Genomic DNA, 23,123 nt, shown 5'->3' with positions numbered 1-23,123 from the left:
TTTTTTTTTTTTTTTTTTTGCTTGGGGCAGCAAAAAAGCCAGAGCCGGCCCTGCTGACAGGCTGGAGGGAATTGGCTGTCTGTGCTCAGGATTCACAGCCATGGACTTTTTCCTGGAGTAGGCACCCATGCCAGATTAGCCTTTTCTTGGGGGTGGGGAATAGTGAGAAAATACCACCCTACAGCCGCCCCCCGACTTACGCAATCGTTCTGTTCCGGAAAGCCTTGCGTAACTTGAATAAGTCAGAAACGTATAATCGTATGTGACGCAAAAATTTCCGCAACTTGAAAAACCTATTTCTGGGTTATGGAACTTTTTCCAATAGCCAAGTGATTAAGTCACTCACCTGGGAGTGGGGAGACTTGTCTTAAAATCCCAACTCTGTTGGATTTGGAGCAGGGACTTGAACCCAGGTCTCCCCTCTCCCAGGAGAGTGCCCTCACCAACAGGCTATCAGGTATTCTGAGGTTGGGCTCCCTGAAATCTCTCATGTTGAAGCTGTTCCATTTTGTATACATATTTACTGCGTGATTTCTTGCCATTTTTCTGACTCTATAGCTCAGTGGTTAGGGTCCTCACCTGGGATGTGGTCACTCGGCTATTGGGTATAATGGGATGTACACACAGGGGAGGTAATGCCCAGTCTGAGAATCCTGTTGGGGTTTTGGCATGAGCTGAGGCACCAAGCAGCTTGGCATCAGGATGTAGGCAGTTTTGTGCATGCCCACCAGCAGAAACTCATGTGCCTATAGGGTTAGGTGGCAGCTGACCAGTGGATTTGTGAATGTCAGTGGTACCTAAATGTTGGGAGGCCAGTAGTGGCTTAAGTCCCTTGTGAATCTAGCCCCTGTCCTACCAGTACCCTGATTCCTGGGGTACCCACTAATGTATTTTGATTTCACTATGTGTATTGGAAGATGCTATCTCTTGCTTCATAGTTAGCAAGTTTCCTTAACAAATACCTGGTGAAGTACTCGTATCAAAAGGTCTTAGAAAAAGTCTAAATATCCACCAATTCTTCTTTGTTACTATTTTGTTAGTTGCTGAAGCAATTTTAAAGTTCCACCCTCTTTGGTTAGCCCAGGACTCTAAATTCAAAATCTTATTTATTTATGGTAGCACCCATTATGTACTAAGTGCATTTCAAACACTGAAGAAAGATTGTGGCTTCTCTGCAGAGCTAACAATTTAAGGACACCCTTAAGGACACAATTTAAGATTAAGGAAAGGAGACCAGGAACAAAAATAGTCAGTTTATATACAAGTTAATTTGATTCACTGTAAGCAATATGAACTGCTGGTGCATGGCATCTTGCCGAAAAGTGGTATCACAAGTGATACCAGCGCTGTGGGAAACTCTTTGAGGCAAAGCTCTACTAGTTTTAATGAACGTGAAATAGGGAACATATTATTAAGAGATGAGACTGAGCCATGCTTTTTGAGAATAGGCTTTGTTACCTTTCTGCTTAAAGGTGACCTGAAAATGAATATGACCATCTGTCTGCTCCTTTATCCCCTTGCTTTTTACAACAGAAATTCAGGTCTTCCCTATCCTGAAAGATTGTGTGGCCTTATCTACACTAGGGATACTTTTGAAAATTTTCTTACTGTGCCTAACATTAATTCAGAGAATCATAGAAATTTATGCCTGGAAGGGACCTCAAGAAGTTACAAAGTCCAGCCTCCTGCACTGAGGCAGGAACCAAGTAAACCTAGACCATCCCTGACAGGTGTTTGTCTGACTTGTTCTTAAAAACCTCCAATGATGGGCATTCCACAACCTCCCTTGGAAGATTATTCCAGAGTTTAACTACCCTTGTAGTTAGAAAGTTTTCCTAATATCTAACCTAAATCTCCCTTGCTGCAGATTAAGCCCACTATTTCTTGCTCTACTTTCAGTGGACATGGAGAACAATTGATCACAGGCCTTTTTATATGACTCATCAACTTATTGGAAGACTGTTATCAGATCCTCCCTCATCTTCTTTTCACAAGACTACACGTGTAACCTTTCCTAATAGGTCAGGTTTTCTAAACCTTTGATCATTTTTGTTGCTGTCTTCTGGACTCTCCAATTTATCCATATCTTTCCTAAAGTGTGGCACTCAGAATCGGACACAGTACTCCATCAGACCTGGTAGTAATGGAGAACTTTAACTACCCAGGCAGCCATTGGAAAAGTAATATGGTAAAACAAAATTTCAAATAAGTTCTTGGAATATATTAGGAACAACTTTTTTATTACAGAAAGTGGAGGAAGAAACTGGAGCGAAGCCATTTTAGACTTAATTTGGACCAAAAGAGAGGAATTGGTAGCAGATCTGAAGGAGGAAGACAGTTTAGGTGAAAGTGATCATGAAATGATAGAATCATGAAATCTAAGGCAAGGAAGGAGTCAGAGCAACAGAATAAGGACAATAGACTTCATGTGCGCCACCAGTAGAAACAAAAAACCTGGATATAATATATATTTTTAAAAAGTTACCATAGGGATAATTACGCCAGCCAGGACAGGTTAGGCATTTTAGAACTCAATACTCAAAGAATTACATTTAAGTTTAAGAGAAATAAAAAATATGAAATGCATAGACCAGTCAAAACACTAAAATAACACTTTGAAAGAATAAAATTACAAAAAATATATATGCGTTGCAGGAGGTACCAAGAAGTAACAACAACAATAATACAAGTACGTGTTGGGAGGTGAGTGTGAAAGACACAGAGACTCTCACTCTGTGTGTGTGTGTGTGTGTGTGTGTGTGTGTGAGAGAGAGAGAGAGAGAGAGACACACACACAGAGACAGTGTGTGTGCTGATTGCTGGGGAAAGCTGTGTGCTGTCTCTTTAAGATACTCACTGAAAGCTCTCCTGCTCTGTCTTGAGGCCTGTTGTCTCCCCTCCCCCACTCTGCGGAGATGGGATGCAGGGGGAGGGAGAGAGAGAGCTTGTGTGTATGACAGAGACTGTGTGAGCTGACTGCTGGGGAAATCTCAGAAACAATGCACTGTCTCTTTAAGAAAGGCACTCAGACACTCACCATTCAGACCACAGCAGCTCCGAGTCCTCCTGAGCCAGGCTGTCCCCTCTGCCCTGCTCTGCGGAGATGGGGTGGGGGGAAGAGGACACCCTGACATCAGCACCCTCCTCCTTCCCTCCTCCCCGCTCGCTCTGCACTGCCAGCAGGAAGGTCGCAGGAGCAGCTGCAGGACTGAGCAACGTAGGGGGAGGGGCACCTGAACACATGCTGCCGCACTCTGCTATCAGTTGATTTCTCCTGCGCGGTTGCCAAAGTGCGCAGCTTACAGGGAACACAGAACCCCACTCAGCCACCGTTCCCCCATCCCCATGTGTCCCTGTACCCCCACTCAGCCACCCCCCATATGGCCCTGCACCTCCACTCCCATTCAGCCCCATCTCAATGCTGTTACATTACTAGCTCCTGTACCCCTGCCCAAGTCTGCCCCCGCATTAGCTCTTCTTTTTCTTCTTCCATATGGCTGGTGTAGAGCCGCAACTACAATTTTACCTGAAGTTGATCTAGCCAAATGGCTACATCAGGAGTAGGCAGAATTTATTGCAGTAATGCTTCCTTCATATTTATAAATTGGGCAGTAGGTAGTGATATGTTAGATGGTCTGTAGTGGGGAACCACACTCGCATGCCAGGGAGTCCTTGATTTTCCATTTGTGCATTAGATGTCCACATCTATCCTGGTTTGTCGGATTTGGTTCAGAGTTGACCAAGATGACCATAGAAGGTCAAACCCAGGAACCTTCTGCGTGGGATCTGGCATAAGGTGTTTATTTTTTTAAGTCTTGTTTAGTGCAATCTGCTTTCCAGGCCTTCTTGTGATCATAGCCTGATTGCATGAGGCTAAACAAATGTTCCCAGAAAGGCTTGCGAGACTTAAGATGTTGTGGGTGGGGCATTGTCATACCCCTTCTGAACCCCAATCTATGTGAACCCCCAACAGCCCCATGTGCCCTGCTCTCTCTGTTCCCCTCATCCCCATATCCTGTTTCTCCTTACCTAGCCCCGCGGGCATGGCGCTGTGAGGAAAGGAGCCTTTCCTCCTCCCTCTGCAGTTGGCTGCTCCGGCCCTGAGCCAGCTGCCCTCTCTTCTGGTGCCACAACAGCCCCTGGTGCATGACAGGTGTAACTGCAGTGCCTCTCCAGCAGAATCTATTTTCTGCAGAGAAAAAAAAATCCGCAGGGGACATGAATTCTGTGTGCGCGCAGTATTTCCCCAGGAGTAATAAGTTATTTGGAAGTGGTCTTGGAAGGAATCCCAATAGTAGACAAAGCCAGAGTGTCTACAGGATAGACCAGACTTGAATTTCTATTGTGAAAATCGAACAGGGGGAAGCGCCTTAAAAAGTAAACCAGTCAAAAAAAAGCAACTTTCAGGTCTACTTTTTATCATAAAGAAGCAAACAGATCACAAATCCACTTAAAAAAAAAATAATTTGTCTACAAATGTTTAAAGTTTGACCTTCAAACTAATGTTTTCACTAGGAATTATTACATGGAGAGAACCTTTATAAGCATGTTGTAGTTTAAAACAAAGTTTTGGGGTTTTTTTGTTTTTGTTTTTGGTAAAGAGTTGGTAAGTATCTAAAATGTAGAGATAAGATAACTACACTATTAACATTGTGAATAAGAACATAAGAACAGTCATACTGGGTCAAACCAAAAGTCCATCTAGCCCAGTATCATGTCTTCCAACAGTGGCCAATGCCTGGTGCCCCAGAGGAACTGAACAGAGCAGGTAATCATCAAGTGATCTATCCCCTGTCGCCCATTCCCAGTTTCTGGCAAACAGAGGCTAGGGACGCCATTCCTGCCCATCCTGGCTAGTAGCCATTGATGGACCTATCCTCCATTAATTTATGTAGTTCTTTTTTGAACCCTGTTATAATCTTGGCCTTCACCACATCCTCTGGCAAAGAGTTCCAATAGTTGTCTGTGTGCTGTGTGAAGAAATACTTCCTTTTGTTTGTTTTAAACTTGCTGTATATTAATTTCATTTGGTGACCTCTAAGTCTTGTGTTGTGAGAAAGAGTAAATAACATTTCCTTATTTACTGTCTCTGCACCCGTCGTGATTTTATAGACCTCTATCATATACCCCATTAGTCTTCTCTTTTTCAACCTGAAGAGTCCAATTCTTATTAATCTGTCCTCATACGGAAGCTGTTCCATACCTCTAATCATTGTTGTTGCCCTTTTCTGAACCTTTTCCAATTCCAATATATCTTTTTTGAGGTGTTGCAACCACATTTGCAGGCAGTATTCAAGTTGTGGGCATGGATTTATATAGAGGCAATATGATATTTTTCCTTCTTATTAGCTATCCCTTTCTTAATGATTCCCAACATTCTGTTAGGTTTTTCGACTGTTACTGCACGTTAATTGGATGGTTTCAGAGAATGGTATGTTATCTTGGCAAAGATTTTACATTTTGAAGACATTATGTTGTTTTGGAAGTACAGATTGCAGCAGACGAATGTTTAGATTGTTCTAACTTTTGTTAAATTTTGAAAATTAAAAATAATTGTATTTAGCAATATAATACTATGATGGTAGCAGCCCTGTTACTGGTGGCTTTTGTTATAAAGCACATCCATCTGCAATTTGGACGCTAGTTGTTACCCAGGTATACTTTTATTCCTACACAATGGCTTGAGTCATGAATTAGGTAAGTAGTTTCAGGACCTTTAGTTGTGAAATGCAGTGTCTTAAAAAACAAAATTGTTAGACAATTTTGATCTACTTAAACTAAAAGACTTGTTTAAAAAAAGAAATTCTGTGAACTCTAAACTCTTTGTACAAAGAAAACCAAACCAGGCTGGCAATCTTGAAGCATAACTATGGGATATATACAATAACTACTCTTAATTTTTTATCTAGGCTGCAATTTTACTAATTCAAGATAAAATTATGACCATTCCAGTTTTTGTTGTTGGATGGCCCTTAATTGAAAGCACTGTAAGGGGGGAAATTTACCCCTCCCATCATGCATGCTTTTCTTTGGAGAGGCAAAGGAAATCCTTTAGGGATGATGTCTTATTTTTGTGTTTCTTTTGGGTACCAGTCCAGATTGGTACCTAGAAAAAGCTTAATCTCCACCCTAAAACCATAGGCCATATGCTGAGGCCCATTGTTGTGTCATTCCATCCCAGTGAAAGGGGCACTATATATTCTGTACAATTTTATTTAGCAATAACCTGAGAGATCTTGTGTTAAAAGTTCTCCACAAGAAACCCCATAGTTTTCTGTCATGCCGCATCCAAAGGTACCCAGCTGTCGAGCAGTGTTCCCTCTAATTTTTCCCACGCATGTGCGGAATGAATTTTGTTATGTGCACCAATATGGAGGTGATGTGTAGTACATCACCTTCATATTGGTGCACATAACAAAATTCATGTGGTGGGGGTGGGTCTGAGGGGTTTGGAGTGAGGGAGGGGGGTTCAGGGCTGGGACAGAGGATTGGGGTGCGGGGGAGGGGGGTGAGGGCTCTGGGGTGGGGCCAGGGATGAGGGGCTCAGGGCTGGGGCAGAGGGTTGGGCAGAGTGAGGGCTTTGGGTTTGGACCAGGAATGAGGGGTTTGGGGTGCAGGCTGCCCGAGGGCTATGGTGGGGAGAGAGTTCAGTATAGCTATTAATATGTTCCATTTTAACTCTAGGCAAAGTATTTGGATGATAAATGCATATTATAAATTAATTTCTTCCTAAATATTCATAGTCACACGTGTTGTCATAGCAAACAGCATATTTTCCTTAGTGGCAGCATTTTAGAAAAATAAACACAAAAGTCTTTACTTCATACTGGGAGGTTTTGGTGTCTCAAATGATGATAAATTTAATTTCAAACAAAAAGAAGACAGGGCAGGAATAAAATATGCATGGTCCTATTACCACCACATTTTCCAGCAACAACAATTAATATTTATGGGATATTGCCAGCACAGCAATGAACATTGTCAACGATGTAGATTTTCAGGAACTTACTTCATTGTTTTTTCTAGACCGTGTGTGTGGTTTTTTTTTTTTTTTACTTTTCAACATCCGCTATGCAAGAACTGAGAAGTTAAGCCAGTATTGAGCCAGCCACTTGCACCACATAAAAAAAGACAATAGTAAAGCTTGAAGCTTTGGATTTGACCAGTTAGCACATGTATTCACCTGAACCAATATGGCCACACTCAAGAATGGTGACAGAGAACAGGAAATCCCTTGTCAATCATCTAAGATTCACAAGAAATCCAGTTTTATAACTGGTTTGCATTGCACCTAGCCTCAGTCAAGAAGGAATCCGCTCAACCATTTATGGGTGTCAGGTAGGATAAATACCATGAACGTGCTCAACCATGGTTAGACTCGCAGGGTGATAATTGATACATTGCTGAATCATTTCAACAGCACCTGTCAAAAGAATTTGATGACACCCAGTGGCACAGGGTTCCACCCCACTTGCTGTAGGTATTTAAAAGACAAAAAGCACATTAAAAGTTCAAAAAAAATGCTGTGCTCAGTAGTCAGTATTACAGGGGGAAGAGGATAATGGATAGTCTAACTCAGTGGTGGGCAACCTTCGGCCCGTCAGAGTAGTCCGTTGGCGGGCTGCGAGACAGTTTGTTTACATTGACCATCTGCAGGCACGGCCGCCCACAGCTCCTAGAGGCCGTGGATTGCCGTTCCCGGCCAATGGGAGCTGTGGGAAGTGGTGGCACAGTAGGAAGTGGGTGAGCAAGCCGCTGGACCACCTATGGTTGCAGAGGACCCCATGCTACTGGCTTCCTCCTCGTCATCGCTAGACGGGCCCCCTCCATCGGTGCCCCAGGATGATGCCAAGGTGCATCAGGAGCTGCTAAAGAGGGTTGCCGCCAACTTGGACCTCCAGGTGGAGGAGTTAGAGGAACCCATAGACTCCCTCTTAAATGTTCTCTGCCCTGTTGCCTTGGCCAGGGTAGCTTTGCCCCTACCTAAAGGGGTTGCTAAAATTACAAATGCCCTCCGGCAAACCCCCTTCTCTGATCTCCAAGAGGGCTGAGCGCAAGTACTTTGTGCCATCCAAGGGCCATGAGTACCTTTATACCTGTCCTGCTCACAGTTCCCTAGTAGTAGAGGTGGTCAACCACAGGGAGAGACAGCGTCAACCGGGAGTTGACCCCTAAGAATAAAGACTCAAGGAGACTGGACTTGTTTGGGCGTAAAGTTTATTTGTCCTTCAGTCTACAGTTGTGGGTGGCCAGTCATCAGGCCTTACTAGGCCACCATGATTTTAATATGTGGCAGGCCATGACCAAGTTCGAGAGCGCCCTTCCTGAGGCTTCTAGGAAGGAGTTCTGGGTGATCCTGGATGAGGGCTTGACTGCAGTCAGAGCAGCTCTCCAAGCAGCATCGGACGCTGCAGACACCACCTCCCGTACCATGGCATCGACCATCTCGTTGCACAGGGCTTCGTGGCTGCTCCTCTCTGGTCTTTCCTCAGAGGCTCAGCAGTCAATGCAAGACCTCCCTTTTGACGGGCACACGCTGTTCGCAGAACAGATGGACATTAAGCTCCATGGCCTGAAAGATTCCCGTACGACCCTAAAAGTACTGGGCATGTACGTCCCTGGCTCTGCCCGCAAGTGGTTTAAGCCGTAGCAGCCTCAGATCCAGGGGAGCCACCCTCGTCAGGAGCCTCCCCACAAAAGATCCAGGGGCTACAAGAAGTGCCCTGGCCACCAAACCCCATCTACATCCCAGGCGGGCCCGCCCCGCAGTAAGCAGACAAGCAAGTGCACGTTTTGAGGGTACGCCCGAGGGCGACCTACCGGACCGTTTCCTGGATCCTTCCTCCCCTCTGTCAACCGCCTTTCTTCCTTCCTCCCTGTGTGGGCATCTATAACATTGGACCGATGGGTCCTCAATACGGTGGTGCAGGGTTATACCCTTCAGTTACTTTCTACCTCCCCTTCCCACACCTCCTCCCAGTCCCTCTTCAGGGATCCCTCTCACAAGAATCTTCTCATACGAGAGGTAGAGGGTCTACTGGGTGCAGTGGAGGTAGTTCCTGTGGAGTACAGGAACAAGGGTTCTATTCCTCATACTTTTTATCCCCAAAGCCAAGAGCGGTCTGCGGCCCATACTAGACCTTCCGGGGCTTGAACTGCTACTTAGCGAAACTGAAGTCTCCCTGGCTTCCATCATCCCCTCCCTGGATCCGGGAGACTGGTATGCCACCCTCGATCTGAAAGATGAGTACGTCCACGTCGCCATCGTCGAGGGACACAGATGGTTCCTCTGGTTCACGGTAGGTCCCAACCACTATCAGTTTGCGGTCCTCCCGTTTGGCCTAGCGACGGCACCATGAGTATTTACCAAGTGCATGTCAGTGGTGGTGGCTTACCTCAGACATCGGGGTATCCAGATCTACCTGTACCTCGACGACTGGCTTGTCAAGGGCAACTCCAGGTCCAAGGGGACGTCGCCTCGGCCTGTTGAACGATAAAAAATCCATATTAGTTCTGGTACAGATGATAGAGTTAATCGGAACGTTGCTCAACTCAACCTGCGCCAGACTTTCCTGCCGCTGGAGAGATTCAGGGTACTGACAGACCTCATCGCGGAAGTCTCTGTGTTTCCCCCTGACCATGGCCAGGGTTTGCCTATGCCTACTAGGTCACATGGCAGTGTGTGCATATGTGGTGCATTACGCCAGGCTTCGGATGCGATCCCTGCAGCAATGGCTAGCAACGGTCTACTCCCAGTCCAGGGACCACCTGGAGAAGGTTGTCACCATCCCTGCAACGGTACTTACCTCGCTGCAATGGTGAACCGACCCCGGAAAAGTCCTGGAAGGAGTTCCCTTGATCAGCGCTCCTTACTCAGTCGAGTTGGTTTCGGACACCTCGGATGGGGGATGCACCTCGGCACCCTCCAGACCCAAGGTATGTGGTTCCCAGAGGAGTCGACACTATACATAAATGTCAAAGAGCTTAGGGCGGTGCACAGACCATGCACGGTCTTCCTACCTCACCTGTTGGGCAGAATGGTCAGAGTCCTCACAGACAACACAGCCTCGATGTTGTACATCAACAGGCAAGGTGAAGCGCGATCCTCAGTCTTTTGCCAAGAGGCACTCCATCTCTGGGGCTTCTGCATCAACCACGGAATCTATCTAGAAGTGTGTCACCTTCCGGGGGCCAGGAACACGCTAGCGTATCACCTAAACAGGGACTTCTCCTCTCACCACAAGTGGGTGCTCCACCTGAAGGTAGCCGGTATGATCTGCCAAAGGTGGGGAACTCCCCAGTCTCTTTAATCTATCAAGGTCCACTTGGCCGCTATTTCGGCCTTCCATCCTTCATTCCAGGGCAGGTCGGTCTTCGCTCACAACATGATGGTCCGATTTCTAAAAGGTCTGGAATGACTCTACCCTCAGGTCCATGACCCGGTCCCTCTGTGGGACTTAAGTCTCATACTGTTGAGGCTCCCCGACTTTCTTTTCAAACCATTGTTGTCCTGTTCCCTCCTACTCTTGTGGAAGGTCTTGTTCCTGGCAGCAATAACATCTGCCTGTAGGGGGTCTGAGATTATGGCGCTTACCTCAGAGCCTCCCTGCATGGTGTTCTACAAGGACAAGGTCTGGCTGCGGCCGCATCTAGCCTTTCCACCCTAGGTAGTTTCACAGTTTCATGCCAGCCAGGACATAAGATGAGTGTAGATTACACTCTCTGGATGTCAGGAGAGCGTTAGCCTTCTACCTCGAAAGAACTAAGCCATTCCATAAATTGACACAGCTGTTCGTTGAGGCAGCAGACAGAATGAAGGACTGTCCGGTGTCCGCCCAAAGAATTTCATCATGGATCACCACCTGCATCCGTTTCTGCTATGAAAAGGCGAATATGCCTTCACTGGTGATTGTGACTGCCCATTCAACCAGGGGGCAAGCCTCATTGGCAGCTTGCCTGGTCCTGGTGCTGATCCAGGATATCTGCAGGGCTGCTACCTGGTCGTCCGTCCACACATTCACGTCCCACTACGCGATTAGCCAGCAGGCCTGGGATGATGCTGGCTTCGACAGAGTAGTATTGCAAGCTGCACGACCGTGAACACCGAGCCCACCTCCAGGAATACTGCTTGTGAGTCACCTAGACTAGAATAGACACGAGCAAGCACTCGAAGAAGAAAAATCTGTCACCTGCCTTTCGTAACGGTTGTTTTTCAAGATGTGTTGCTCACGTCCATTCCATTACCCGCCCTCCTGCCCCTCTCCTGGAGTTGCTAGCAAGAAGGAACTGAAAGGGTGTAGGGCCAGGGATGCCTAATATACCGACATATGAGCGCAGCACTCCAGAGGGCGCCACTGCCGGCCCTACAGATACCACTAAGGCAGAAATCTCTGACTATGCCCGTGGGCACATACACAGCTAGAATGGAATGGACATAAGCAACACATAAGAACAACAGTTACGAAAGGTAGGTAACCCATTTTTTCTTTAGCACATTTTATTGTTCATAAATACTAAAAAATAAAAGGATAAAAATAAAATTGGGTATTTGCTATATTTTTTTTCTTGTGTGACTTTTAAATTCCTCAATCCTTTCCCTTTAACCTTTGAAATGTACATGGAAGTATATTAATCATTATCAGGCAATTTGGGCTTTTACAGGGCAGATATTAATGAAGTTATGGACAAGAGCCCTTTGTTGGTATATTGTCAAAATTGGTAGCTTTGGTTATGCCATAACAGAAAACTGAAGGGTTTCTTGCAGAGAATACTTAACACAAAGGTGTCTCATGTTATTGGCTGTATAAATCTGCAGAGATTAAGTAGTGACCCTCTTGCTGGAATGAAACTCATTTTCTAAACACAATAACGGGCCTAACTATACAGCCCAGTAAGCATCTTGCTTATTTTTTGCTAACTCCCTTCCTGGAACTTGTTTGTCTTTCTCCATCCTCTTTCCTTGGATCTTTTGGGCTCTCTGATTTCTCTCTCCCTGCACTTCACGTCTTTACTTCAGCCCCCTGAAGATGATGTCCAAACTACTGTTCGTGCAGTTCCTCAACATTGCTCTCAGGAGCAGAGTGAAACTGAATATAGACATTACCTTTTGCTTCCTCAATGTCTATAGAGGAAACGCTCTGTGCAAGAGCAACTCAGACATGATCCTCAACTCATGGGAATGCAAGCAGTACAGGAGAATTTTAAAAATGCATGACACTTGTGCCAAATGTTAGCACCAACTACTTGGATAGTCTTTTTGAAGTGTATGAATGTAATGACAGTAAAGATGGAGAATTCACTCTCGTATCTACCAGAGTTCTCCTTCATAGAACCCTTGAACAGTGGAATGTTGTGCTAGGGGATGTGTGCGCACGCCTAACTTGCAAGGGTCTGTAGCCATGTGACCACGCTCTGTAGTGTTGATCTGTGATGGCAGTGCATGCTGAAAACAAGAGTTACTGGGGTAAATCCTTTTTTTAGTTTTTGAAACCTATTCATTAATAAGCAACTGCCGTCACACTTAAATCTCTGTTGCCTGGGAAACATTCCAGGGTGTTTCTGTGGTAATGGGAATTTGGCTCCCTCTGGCTAGCAGCTGTATGGTTCTTGAGTTATGAAACAGTTTTGTCCTGAACTGAACACAGACAGGTTGGTTGCACTTTTTACTGTTTTAGCTTGTAGCTGTGAACAAACTAGAAAGAAACTTATTTGCTGATGGTAAATGCTGTTTGGTTTCAATATGTATTCTTTTGCATAGTTTGAGATGATTCACAACAGTGCTAACACCTTTCTTGTAAATTCATTAATTGTTTGATTTTTCTTATGGTGAGGACACATAATATTTTGCAGTTTCAAACTAATTTCCTGAAGATAAAATTAATCTGCATATGTCATAAAGAGAACAGGCCACAATGATTTTTTTAATAAAAGGATGTCTATCTCCCATGACAATTTTTTTTCTGATGTATAAGATATAGGTGTGTGGTTAAAATGATTTATCTTTATTTATTTTTAAATTCAGGGCTATGTGCTAGATCTGTTGATTCATAATAACTATCCTGTTTACTTAAATATTACAATATGAATAGAAGTAAACAGACTTAGTAGTTTAAATCAGTATTTTAGTTAGTGGGCAGATTCCTCACCCAGCTCTGCCAAAGGATCTTAATTTTGACCTGCAATATTATTGATGTTGAAATAAAAATAACAGTACACATTGAATCAAAAATATTTCATAAACACGAGTGCCCAACCAATACAGTCCACTGTAGACTTGCTGATTTGAAGCTGTAGCAACAAAGTAACAAAGACTGTCATTCTCCAATACAAAAAGGTATTCCTCAGTCTTTAAATAATATTGTATTAAGTATAATTCTGATTATTTATCACCAAAATGCAATGGTGAATGTTCTGACTCACAGTATCTTTGGAACAAAAAGAAAAGAAAAATACCTCCTCCCCAACACCAGTCTTGAGGAAGAAACACCTTCTCTATTCAAAAGCTTCAAGTCACACACATGAAATAAACCACCACAGGTCAGCCATCATAGATGTCAACTGATCAATTACATATGTATGCAAATACAGTAATTACCAATAGAAAATCAACTACAAGTCATGATACTATAAAAAGACTAGAAACACATTTGAACAAAACACAATTTAATTAACACAATTCCTGATTAGCTATCATCCTAATTAAACAAATAGCCATAAAAAGGGAAAGTTAAAGGAGATTTGTGCAGCAGTCTACCAGCATGCTGTCAATTGCAGAATTGGAGCCTAGTAGGAGTTCTGATTCAGAATAAAGGTTAGGATAAGTGCTTTTTATAATGCAGCAAAATCTAAATAATTGAACTACAGAATCAATTAAAGGGACGAGGCAAAAGTGCTGCAGTGATGTTCAGTGTTAACATTAATTTTCCTAATAAAACAATCACAAAGAAGCAGAATAACTTGTTAGAAAAGTTAGTGTTAATGCGATCATTTGTGATTTAAGTGTAATTTCACTAAATTGGCTGAAAGGAAAAAGTGAAACATGTAAATGGTCTGAAATGGAATTTAGATTAAGCCTAAATTTGTGGTGTAACATAAGGATGTAAAAAGCAAACAAAAGAAACACGATCTTATGATGAGTGACCCTTTAAATGCAGTACTTGTAAATTAGAATCTATTGTGTGCGCCAGAACATTTTAATACATTTAATCAATTCAGCAATGTTATAGGAGAACAATATGATATTACTCCTGGGGCAATTCTGCACCAAAAAATTAAAAATTCTGCAGAAAATATTTTACAATTCTGCATATTTTATTTGTCAAAATAGCAAAATATAATCAGACCAGTTTCAATTATTTTTGGTCATTTATTTAAAAATACCTGTCAGCAAGTATATCTGTAACAATACAGACAAAAAAGATTCAGGAAATTTTTTTTGACAAATAGATTCCTTACTAGGCATATTAATACAGAACTCTGAGTAATAATTAATTTAAACTACAATACAGAACTGTATTTCCCGCACTCCTCAGAAGCAGTGCAAAGAGAGTCAGGGATAATGGAGGAGGTGAGGGAGAGAGAAGTAAAATTGCTGGGAAGGAGACGGGGTGTGAACTTGGAGGGTTGTTGGGTATGGGTGGGAAAAGTATGGAACAGGTTTTTTTGGGGGGGGTGACACGGGGAGGGATTGTTAGGGAGCTTCCCCCATGCAGACCCTGGCTGACCCCGACCTCTCTCTCATTCAGTCAGGCACATCTGCCCCTGTCCCCATGTGTTCCTACATTCCCATGTGTCCTTGCAGCCCCTCTCCACATGTGTCCCTCCACCCCCCGTGTCTCTCCACCCCCACTCAGACACCCACTTCCCCTGTCCCCATGTGTCTGTGCCCTCACCCAGCCACCCCCTGTCCCTATGTAGCTCTGCACCCCTCCCCCATCACCATGTGGCCCTGCACCTCCCTCCCCACTGTGGCCCTGTGCCTCCACTCCCATTCAGCCCCTGCACCAGTCTGTCCTCCCCCAATAGCCCCTTATGAGCCCCTGTCTGACTTCCCTAGCACCCCACGCTGTCTGTCTCCCCATGGCCCCTGTCTCCTGACCTGACCCGCTGCGAAGAAGGCAGGCTCTCTCTCTTCCCTTGCTGGCGGGGAGCTGCTGTTTTGTTCTATTGTGACAATGCCCTCTGGTGGTCAAAAGGCAGAACTCCAGCAACATTTTGGCAGAAGTTTTTTCTGCGCAAAAAGTTAAAAATATGTGGGCCTCATTAATTGTGCGCATGCGCAGTAGCGTAGAATTCCCTCAGGAATAATGATGATGTAGAATTAAATCTGGATTTATATAAGATATAATTCAGGAGAGCCCTAAATATTTTAAAACAATAATCTAAATAAAGGTAATGCAATCACTGGGAAATGAGAAGCTATTAAACAATGTGCTTGGCAATAGCTCACAGCCATGGACATTTACAATTATATTTTATTAGCAGCCAGGGATTATACCCTATATTTTCCAGGAGAGCTAACTTTCATAGCCTTGACCCATCTCCCTTCTATTTACAATTGTGCAATTTCCCTGTGCTGACTATGATTGCTTACATTAGAAAAGTATGTTTATAACTGTCTTTTAATGTAATTAGTGTTCTGTCTTTTTGAAAAAAGTTAATCACTATCAGGGAGATTTTCCAAAACACCTAAGGGATTTAGAAGCATGAAGTCCTAATGACTTTATTGACTAGTTATTTTCTCACCTGGATTTTCTTTCCCACTTGGTTGCTGTGATCCCACTGGTGGTGCCAGTCCCTCCTGTTTCCTCTCCTCCTGTCATGTTCTAGCAACCTTCAGTAAGCTCCTCATTTTCAGCTTTGCCATACGGAACAAGTTGGAAAAGAGAGGTTACTTACTTTACAGTAACGAGTTCTTCAAGATGTGTGGTCCCTCAGGGTATTTGCTGAGAGTGTGTATGCACCTAAGATTGGAAGATTCTTCATTAGCTGCATCGATAGTCTGTACCTGTGGCTCCAAGTTGAGAGCATAAGGAGCAGTGAGACCAACCGGCACTCCAGTTCTTACTCTAGGAAGGATCCTAAGCAGAGGGGGAAGAGAGGGAGTAATGGAATACCTATAGGGACCACACATCTCAAAGCACTCAAGTTATTTTAAGGTAAGTAACCTTTCTCTTTCTTTAACTAGTGGTCTCTGTGCGTATTCATTGTGAGTAACTCAACGGAGGAAGATGGGAGGAGCTATGTTTTACCTCAGATACTGCAGGACTGCTGTGCCCCAGGATGCATCTGCAGAAGAAGCCTGCACCAGGGTGTAATGTCTGGTAAAGGTGTGTACTGAACACTATGTTGCTGCTCTACAGATTTCTATGAGTGGTGTACCCTGGAGAGAAGTGACAGAGGTGGCTTGTGCTCTGGTCAAATGGGTCTCCATGCCTTGATGTGGGGGAAGAGTTTCCACTTGTTCACAACAAAGCAGAATGCAGCCTGAAATCAATCTCACTGCAAAAACTCCAGAAATTGCTTTTCCCTTTCATCTGGTCAACAACAGAAACAAATAATCTTGGGGATTTCCTTTACAGGTAGAAAGCCATGGCTATGTGGACATCTAGAGAATGGAGCATCTTGTCCTTTCTGGTGATAGGAGATTTTGCATAGAAAACAGATAGATGTATGGGTAGATTCAGATGGAATTTGGAGAGAACCTTTGGGATGATTTTGGGGTATAATTTCAGTCTACCTTATCTTTATGGCACACGGTATGACATAAGTGCCCCAAACTTACCTAACTCTTCTGGCCATGGTGATAGCCATCAGGACAGCCACTTTCATAAATAGATGGAGAAGAGAGCATGAAGCCAAAGTTTCAGATAATGAATTCATAAGTGCGGACAGACCAGATTAAGTTCCCAGTTAGGAGCTGGTTTTGATACCAGAGGAAAGGCTCTGATGAGACCCTTAAAAAAATCTCACAATCATAGGGTGGGTGAAGATTGAGCAGTTTTCTTCTGTTTATTGAGGATGGAGTGGACTTCCTCTGAGTATGACCTCGTTGTCCGTCCAAATATCAGGCTGTGAAGTGGAGGGGTGGGGTGGATGGTCTAGCCTTCATTTTGAGTGGGAAGCAGTTGTAAGCATATACAAAGATGAGAGGTCATTTGGAGGATTCTGATGACCCAAAACTGTGTCAGCTACAAAGGGGCAACTAGGATTACTGTTGCTTTGTCCTTCTTGATCTTATTCAGGACATGAGGTCAGAAGGGGATGAGTGGGAAAGTGTACATTTCTGCTGCAGTGTACTCTCTGGTGTTTCTTGGAAGCTTCAGTGGCCTCGTGGTGGTAAAAGGGCTGAGGAGAAGGATGTTGTCTGTATGAAGGTAGTTTGGAGTATTTCTTCTAAGGTGCTGGGGTGTGTGCCCCAAGGACCAGAGGATTGCCCGGGAGTCTTTGAGGGTGTGTAACAACTCATCAATTTTCTCACTGAACAGATTGTTGCACTCGATGGGGAAGTCATCCACAGTAGCTTGAACTTCCTTGGGAAACCCAGATGAGTGAAGCCACAAAGTCCATAATAACCAAAGTTGCCATGGAGTGGGAAGCCATGTCAGCTGCATCTAACGCTGCCTGGAGGAACAATTAGTTATCAGCTTATCCTTCATCAAAAATAGCCTGAAACTGAGGCCTGAGTTCCTATGGAAGCTTGTTAGCAAACTCAGACAATTTATTATAGTGAATAAAGTAATGTTTAGACATTAGTGCCTGATAATTCATTATATGAAATTGTAGGTTGGTGGAAGAGAAACTTTCTTCCAAGGAGCTCCAATTTTCTGGCGTCTTTGTTGGAAGGAGTGGATCTAGGCTGATGCAGTCTGTTGAATTCAGTGACTGCCTGGACCACTGAGGAATTTGGGGCAGGATGGGAAAACAAATACTGTGCTCTTTAGATGAAACAAAGTATCTTTTCTCCATCTTTTTCAGAGTAAAGGCATGGGGGCATGGAGTGTGCCAAATTGCCTTGGCTGGTTCCAATATGGTTAGTTGACTGGAAGTGCCTACTTGCTATGTTCTAGAGGATGTCCAGAAGCTTGTAGGTAGGATTCTGAACTTCCTCCAGGGGACTCTGGAGAGCCCGCACAATCTTCCTCAGGAGGTTCTGAAATTTTATGTGGTCATCAGGTGGCAATGGTGAGGCCAGTGCAACTGCCTCATTAGGAGATGAGGACGAGAGAGCTGCAGGTGGATTGAGTAACAATGGTTGCTTGGGCTGTTCCTCCTCCTCATAGCACTCCTGAGGGGGCTGAAGCTGTTCTCTGGAAGGTGATATCTCACTAAACTCCTACGCGGATCTCTTGAAGTCAGGAGTTCTATAGTATGGGTTCCAAGTGCCCCAATATGGCCAATATGTGGGCTCTTATGGTTACAGAGGTGCTGCCCTCTGTACCCTTATGAGGTTGGTGAGGGTACCATTGGTTCTACACCTGATAGTTTATTTTATGAGAGTGAGAGGGTGCCCAGGAGACTCTGGAACCCCTGTTGGGAGTAATCTTGCATCTCACACTGGTTTGAAGACCCACTGCGTTGGCCTCAAGCCTGCTGGAGGAGCATGAGTCTTTGGATTCTAGAGGTGGAGCTGTTGGTACCACATCTCATGATACTGTGGCTAGTAGATAGTACCAGTGAATAGCACAGCGACTATGTAGCCCCTCTGGGAATTATCAGATCTGAGAGTATTGTCAACTCTGGGTCAGTATAAACTATTAGATCATTGAGGATGTATAACCAGGTTTAGCAGATGGAGAGCGAGAGGGACTTCAGTCTCTAGGCAGAATCATCAGTGCAGACTTGTGTTGAGCTTCAATACCACCTGCTGTTTGTTGGGGCCACTGAGTCCTCCTCTTTGTGGTATGGTACTGCCGGTACATTCAGTATTTGATCCTTTTTCTCCCTTGGCGGTGCTATGGTTGGTCCTTTCCACCCTCTCACCCTCCGCATAGGCGGTGGTTTTGGAGTATACGTGGTTCTCAGTGCCCCCAGTACTGACCCTTGCTCCCTATGAGCTTCAGACATGCCCGTACTGGGGTGCGGACTCTCACCAGTCTGACTGGGCGGGATTTCTCCTGCTTCTTATGAGAGTGCTTCTTTACTCTCCTCTCATCTTTGCCTGCTAGAGTCCTTAAGCCTGAGATCTGATGCTCTAGGGCTAGGGAATGCCAAGTTTGGAGGGGCACTACTTGGTGGTTCCTGTATACAGGGTGGTTAGAAGGTCCAGGATCAGACTGAGGCCTCATGGAATGCTCCATCATGTCTTCAGAGTTGGTATTTGCATATTTGTTGTGTTTCAGGTGGAAAAGAACAAGTCTCACACCTGGAGGGACCATGATACTCCCCGGCAATATAAGCAGGAGTCAGGGGGATCACTAACTGGGAAGACCCTGGGACGGGCTGTGCAGGACTTGAAGCCCAGGGATGTTGGGCATACTAGGTTCCCCCGAACTGTGAGGGTAATGGGATCGGGGGAACCCCTAATTCCAAAATTGCCATCTAACTACAGACCCTCCCCGGGTTACGCAAGACCCGATTTACGCAAATTCGCACTTACGGAAAAAGTTCCATAAGCCAGAAATAGGATTTTCGAGTTGCGGAAATTTTTGTGTAATGTATGGGTATACGTTTCCGACTTACGCAAATTTCGAGTTACGCAAGGCTTTCCGGAATGGAACAATTGCGTAAGTCGGGGGGGCGTCTGTATATGTTAAAACTAACTACCCAGCTATAAAGTTATTTACCATAAAAAAAAAAAAAGTATTAGGAAGGCAGGAACACTAAGATAGCTTCAGACACCGAGGAATAACAGCTAAAGTATCAGTTTAGCAGCTAGGACCTTGTTTGATAAATTCCATGTTACTGTAGGCTGGTCATTAAAATTGTAATTTATTTTAAACCAGTTCATTATATATTAACTAAATTGTATAAATGGACTATTTTTTTTTGTTATTATAGGAAATGCATCATTTTGAGGAGGAATTAACTTGTTCCATTTGCTATAGTATATTTGAAGACCCACGTGTACTACCATGTTCTCACACATTTTGTAGAAATTGTCTGGAAAGCGTTCTTCAGCTATCAAGCAACTTTTCCATATGGAGACCACTAAGACTTCCACTGAAGTGTCCCAATTGTAGAAGCATTGTTGAAATTCCTCCATCTGGTACTGAGTCATTACCTATCAACTTTGCATTAAAGGCTATCATTGAAAAATATCAGCAAGAAGACCACCCAGATGTTGCAACATGTAGTGAACATTATAGGCAGCCATTAAATGTTTATTGTCTTTTGGATAGAAAATTAGTGTGTGGTCATTGTCTTACAATAGGTAAACATCATGGTCATCCCATAGATGACCTTCAGAGTGCCTACATGAAAGAAAAGGAGACTCCTAGGAAACTCCTTGAGCAATTAACTGATGAACATTGGACTAATGTATGTTTGCTCATTGAAAAGTTGGAAGAACAGAAATCTCATTATGAAAATATTGTTCAAGACGATAAGAAAGCTGTATTGCAATATTTTAAGAAACTTAATGACACACTGGAGCATAAAAAGCAAGCTTTGCTAGCTGCTTTGGATGAAGTTAATGCTCACATTTCTGAAGAATATGCACCACTCGTTGAAAACATGAAAAGAATCAGAGAAGAACAGCTTGATTTAATGTCATTGAACACATCTGTTCAAGAAGAGGAGTCTCCACTTATTTTCCTTGAGAAGGTTGATGATGTGCGCCAACGCGTAAAAGCTTTGAAACAAAAGCAACTACCAGATATCAAACCTGTTGAAGTTTATCCACGAATAGGACAGCTATTGAAGGATGTGTGGTCCAAAACTGAAATTGGTCAGATTAACAAGATCCTCACTCCAAAAATAAAGCTGATTTCAAAAGGGAATTTATGCCACAAAGGCAGTGAGAAGGAAAGAGGACAGTCTAAGGAATTGCTTCAGTCTATAAACCCTCTAACAGTGATGCTAATTTCTATGACGATAGTGATAATTATGATTTCATTTAGTAAATCTGTATTATCAGTTGTAAATGAAGTAACTTTGATCTATATTTCAGACATCTTGCAGTTTGTTTATCAAGATCTATGCAACAACTTGCAGGCAGTAATGGAAATGCTATGCCATACATCTAATTTCCTGATGGAATTCATGGGGAGAATTGTTTCTTTTTCTTTCTGAGTATCTGAAATACTGAGATTAGCAGTTAGGATAATTATAGGAATACATTATGTTTGAACTATTGTACAAGGCTCTTTTTTTTTAGTTTCTATCTAAATGCTATTGAAATAATAGATCCTTTACACAAAATTTAAACTGGTTCTCTAGATTAATTAGCACCAGAATCATTACACCGGATTCTCCCCCATCTGCAGAAATACATGAAGAATGAGACTGAAGTGTGTGGGGTAGGGTTCTCTCTTAATACCCCTATTTTTTCCATATCTTTTCCTGTCTTTTGCCCCCACTACCATGCCATTTCTGAATCTCTGCTTTTTACTGATTATCATTTAAGTCAATGACAGCTGGATGGTAATTCCTCCTAAAGTAGTATGTACCACTCTTCAGTTGCATGTAAGGGTTCACAGTCAAATACATTGCTCCTTCATCAGTTGCCCATACTGATTTGTAATGTAGGAGAGCCTAAAGATACGAAACATAAATCTCAAGCAAAAAATCAAGAACAAGTCAGAATTGATGCATATTATCTCTAAGAAAGCCATAAATTCACAGATTCTAACCTGGGAAAGGCAGTTTCCAACAGACTGGTAATTACTTCTCAAGCATCTACTACCCAGTCCCTTCTTTAAACTAATTTTTTAGGTAGGGTGGGGCTAAAAGTACCACAGAATTAATAATGGGGAGAGGAGACAAATCCTAGAGTTTCAGACATTAAAACTGAGATGGGTAAGTCAAAGTGTCGAGTCAGTCATTGGCTCCAGTGTACAAAAAGTGTATATTATATGTGTATATTGCATTTTAGCAGGTCCACTACACTATCTATAGTGAAACCATTTTTTGGTCATTAAATCATTTATGAAATGACTGTGGTTCATCCTGTTGGCTCCAGGCTGTTAGTTGGATCATATTGCTTCAAGTTTCCTGATGTACATCATGTATAAGTGATCTTGTATCTTTCAAGTAGGTGTGGGTGCTACTCTAAAACTTTTGGGATGATATTCCTTGGTAAAATGTAAAAGTACAGTCCCGAAAAGTGCTGAATGTGTGCTGCTTTACTAAATGAGCTAAATGTGCAAGCAAGAAATTCTAGTTAACATATGGGGTGAAATCCTGCACCAACTACAGTAAATGGCAAAACACCCACAGACTTCAGTGGGGCCAGGATTTCACCTTTATTTATTTATTTATTTGTTTTGTAAGAAAAAGCTGTAACAAATAATGTGAGAATGCAGTATAAATGTATTCTTAAATATTACTGCACATATATTTAATTTGGAATGTAGTCTACTTCACTCTGAAACAAAAATGTTGACTCCCCTCCTCTGTAATCAAATTAAGTGCAGTATGCTCCATTAGTTAAAATACAAGGGACTGATTATGTCCCCACTGATGTTAATTTTTAATAGGTTGTTTAATCTACACTTAACAGTGAAGATTTCCCAGTAGCATGAGTTTTTGGATTGATGCTATGGGAATAACTCAGCACACATGAACTCCAAATGCTAGGTTAATTTTGATGCCAGTTCTTAAAAAATTAAAATATTGTTTGTACTGTATCAACAAATGTATGTTTTTAGTTTTTTTTTAAAAGTTCATTTATACTGTAGTATAGCAACACTCCTGCTTAAACTAAGCGATTAGCATTCATGCAGCACTTGACATTTTAAAAGCCTTATTTAAAAAAACCCCACACATACTCGAGGCCTGATCCTGCAAAATGCCAAGAACCTTCAATTCCCATTGACTTCAGTGGGAGTTGAGGATGGTCAGCATCTCTCAGTATCAAACCCCAAGTTAAATCATTAGTAGTCTCATCTACAGGTCTGTCGCATCTTACGCGCATTTAACATGCGTGAATTCAGCTTTATGCGGTCAGCAAAAACAAAGAGAAA

The 23,123-nt window shown here is 43.2% G+C and overlaps 1 protein-coding gene across 3 annotated transcripts in view; it reads left to right on the top strand.

The window, feature by feature from the left end:
• Nucleotides 1-23,123, top strand: part of TRIM59 (tripartite motif containing 59) — a 26,539-nt gene extending 3,416 nt beyond the window's left edge. For all 3 annotated transcript variants that reach the window (XM_026650024.2, XM_026650027.1, XM_026650026.1), the window contains exon 2: nt 19,999-23,123. In XM_026650024.2, the coding sequence (XP_026505809.1) occupies nt 20,002-21,231 (1,230 nt within the window). In that variant the 5' untranslated portion in view covers nt 19,999-20,001 and the 3' untranslated portion in view covers nt 21,232-23,123. The remainder of the gene's footprint in view (nt 1-19,998) is intronic.

The sequence above is a fragment of the Terrapene carolina genome, unplaced genomic scaffold (genome assembly GCF_002925995.2).
Source record: "Terrapene carolina triunguis isolate 2854851 unplaced genomic scaffold, T_m_triunguis-2.0 Scaffold88, whole genome shotgun sequence".
NCBI classification, from domain to species: Eukaryota; Metazoa; Chordata; order Testudines; family Emydidae; genus Terrapene; species Terrapene triunguis.
Note: the sequence above shows the minus strand (reverse complement) of the source record. Positions and strands in the feature narration are given on the sequence as shown.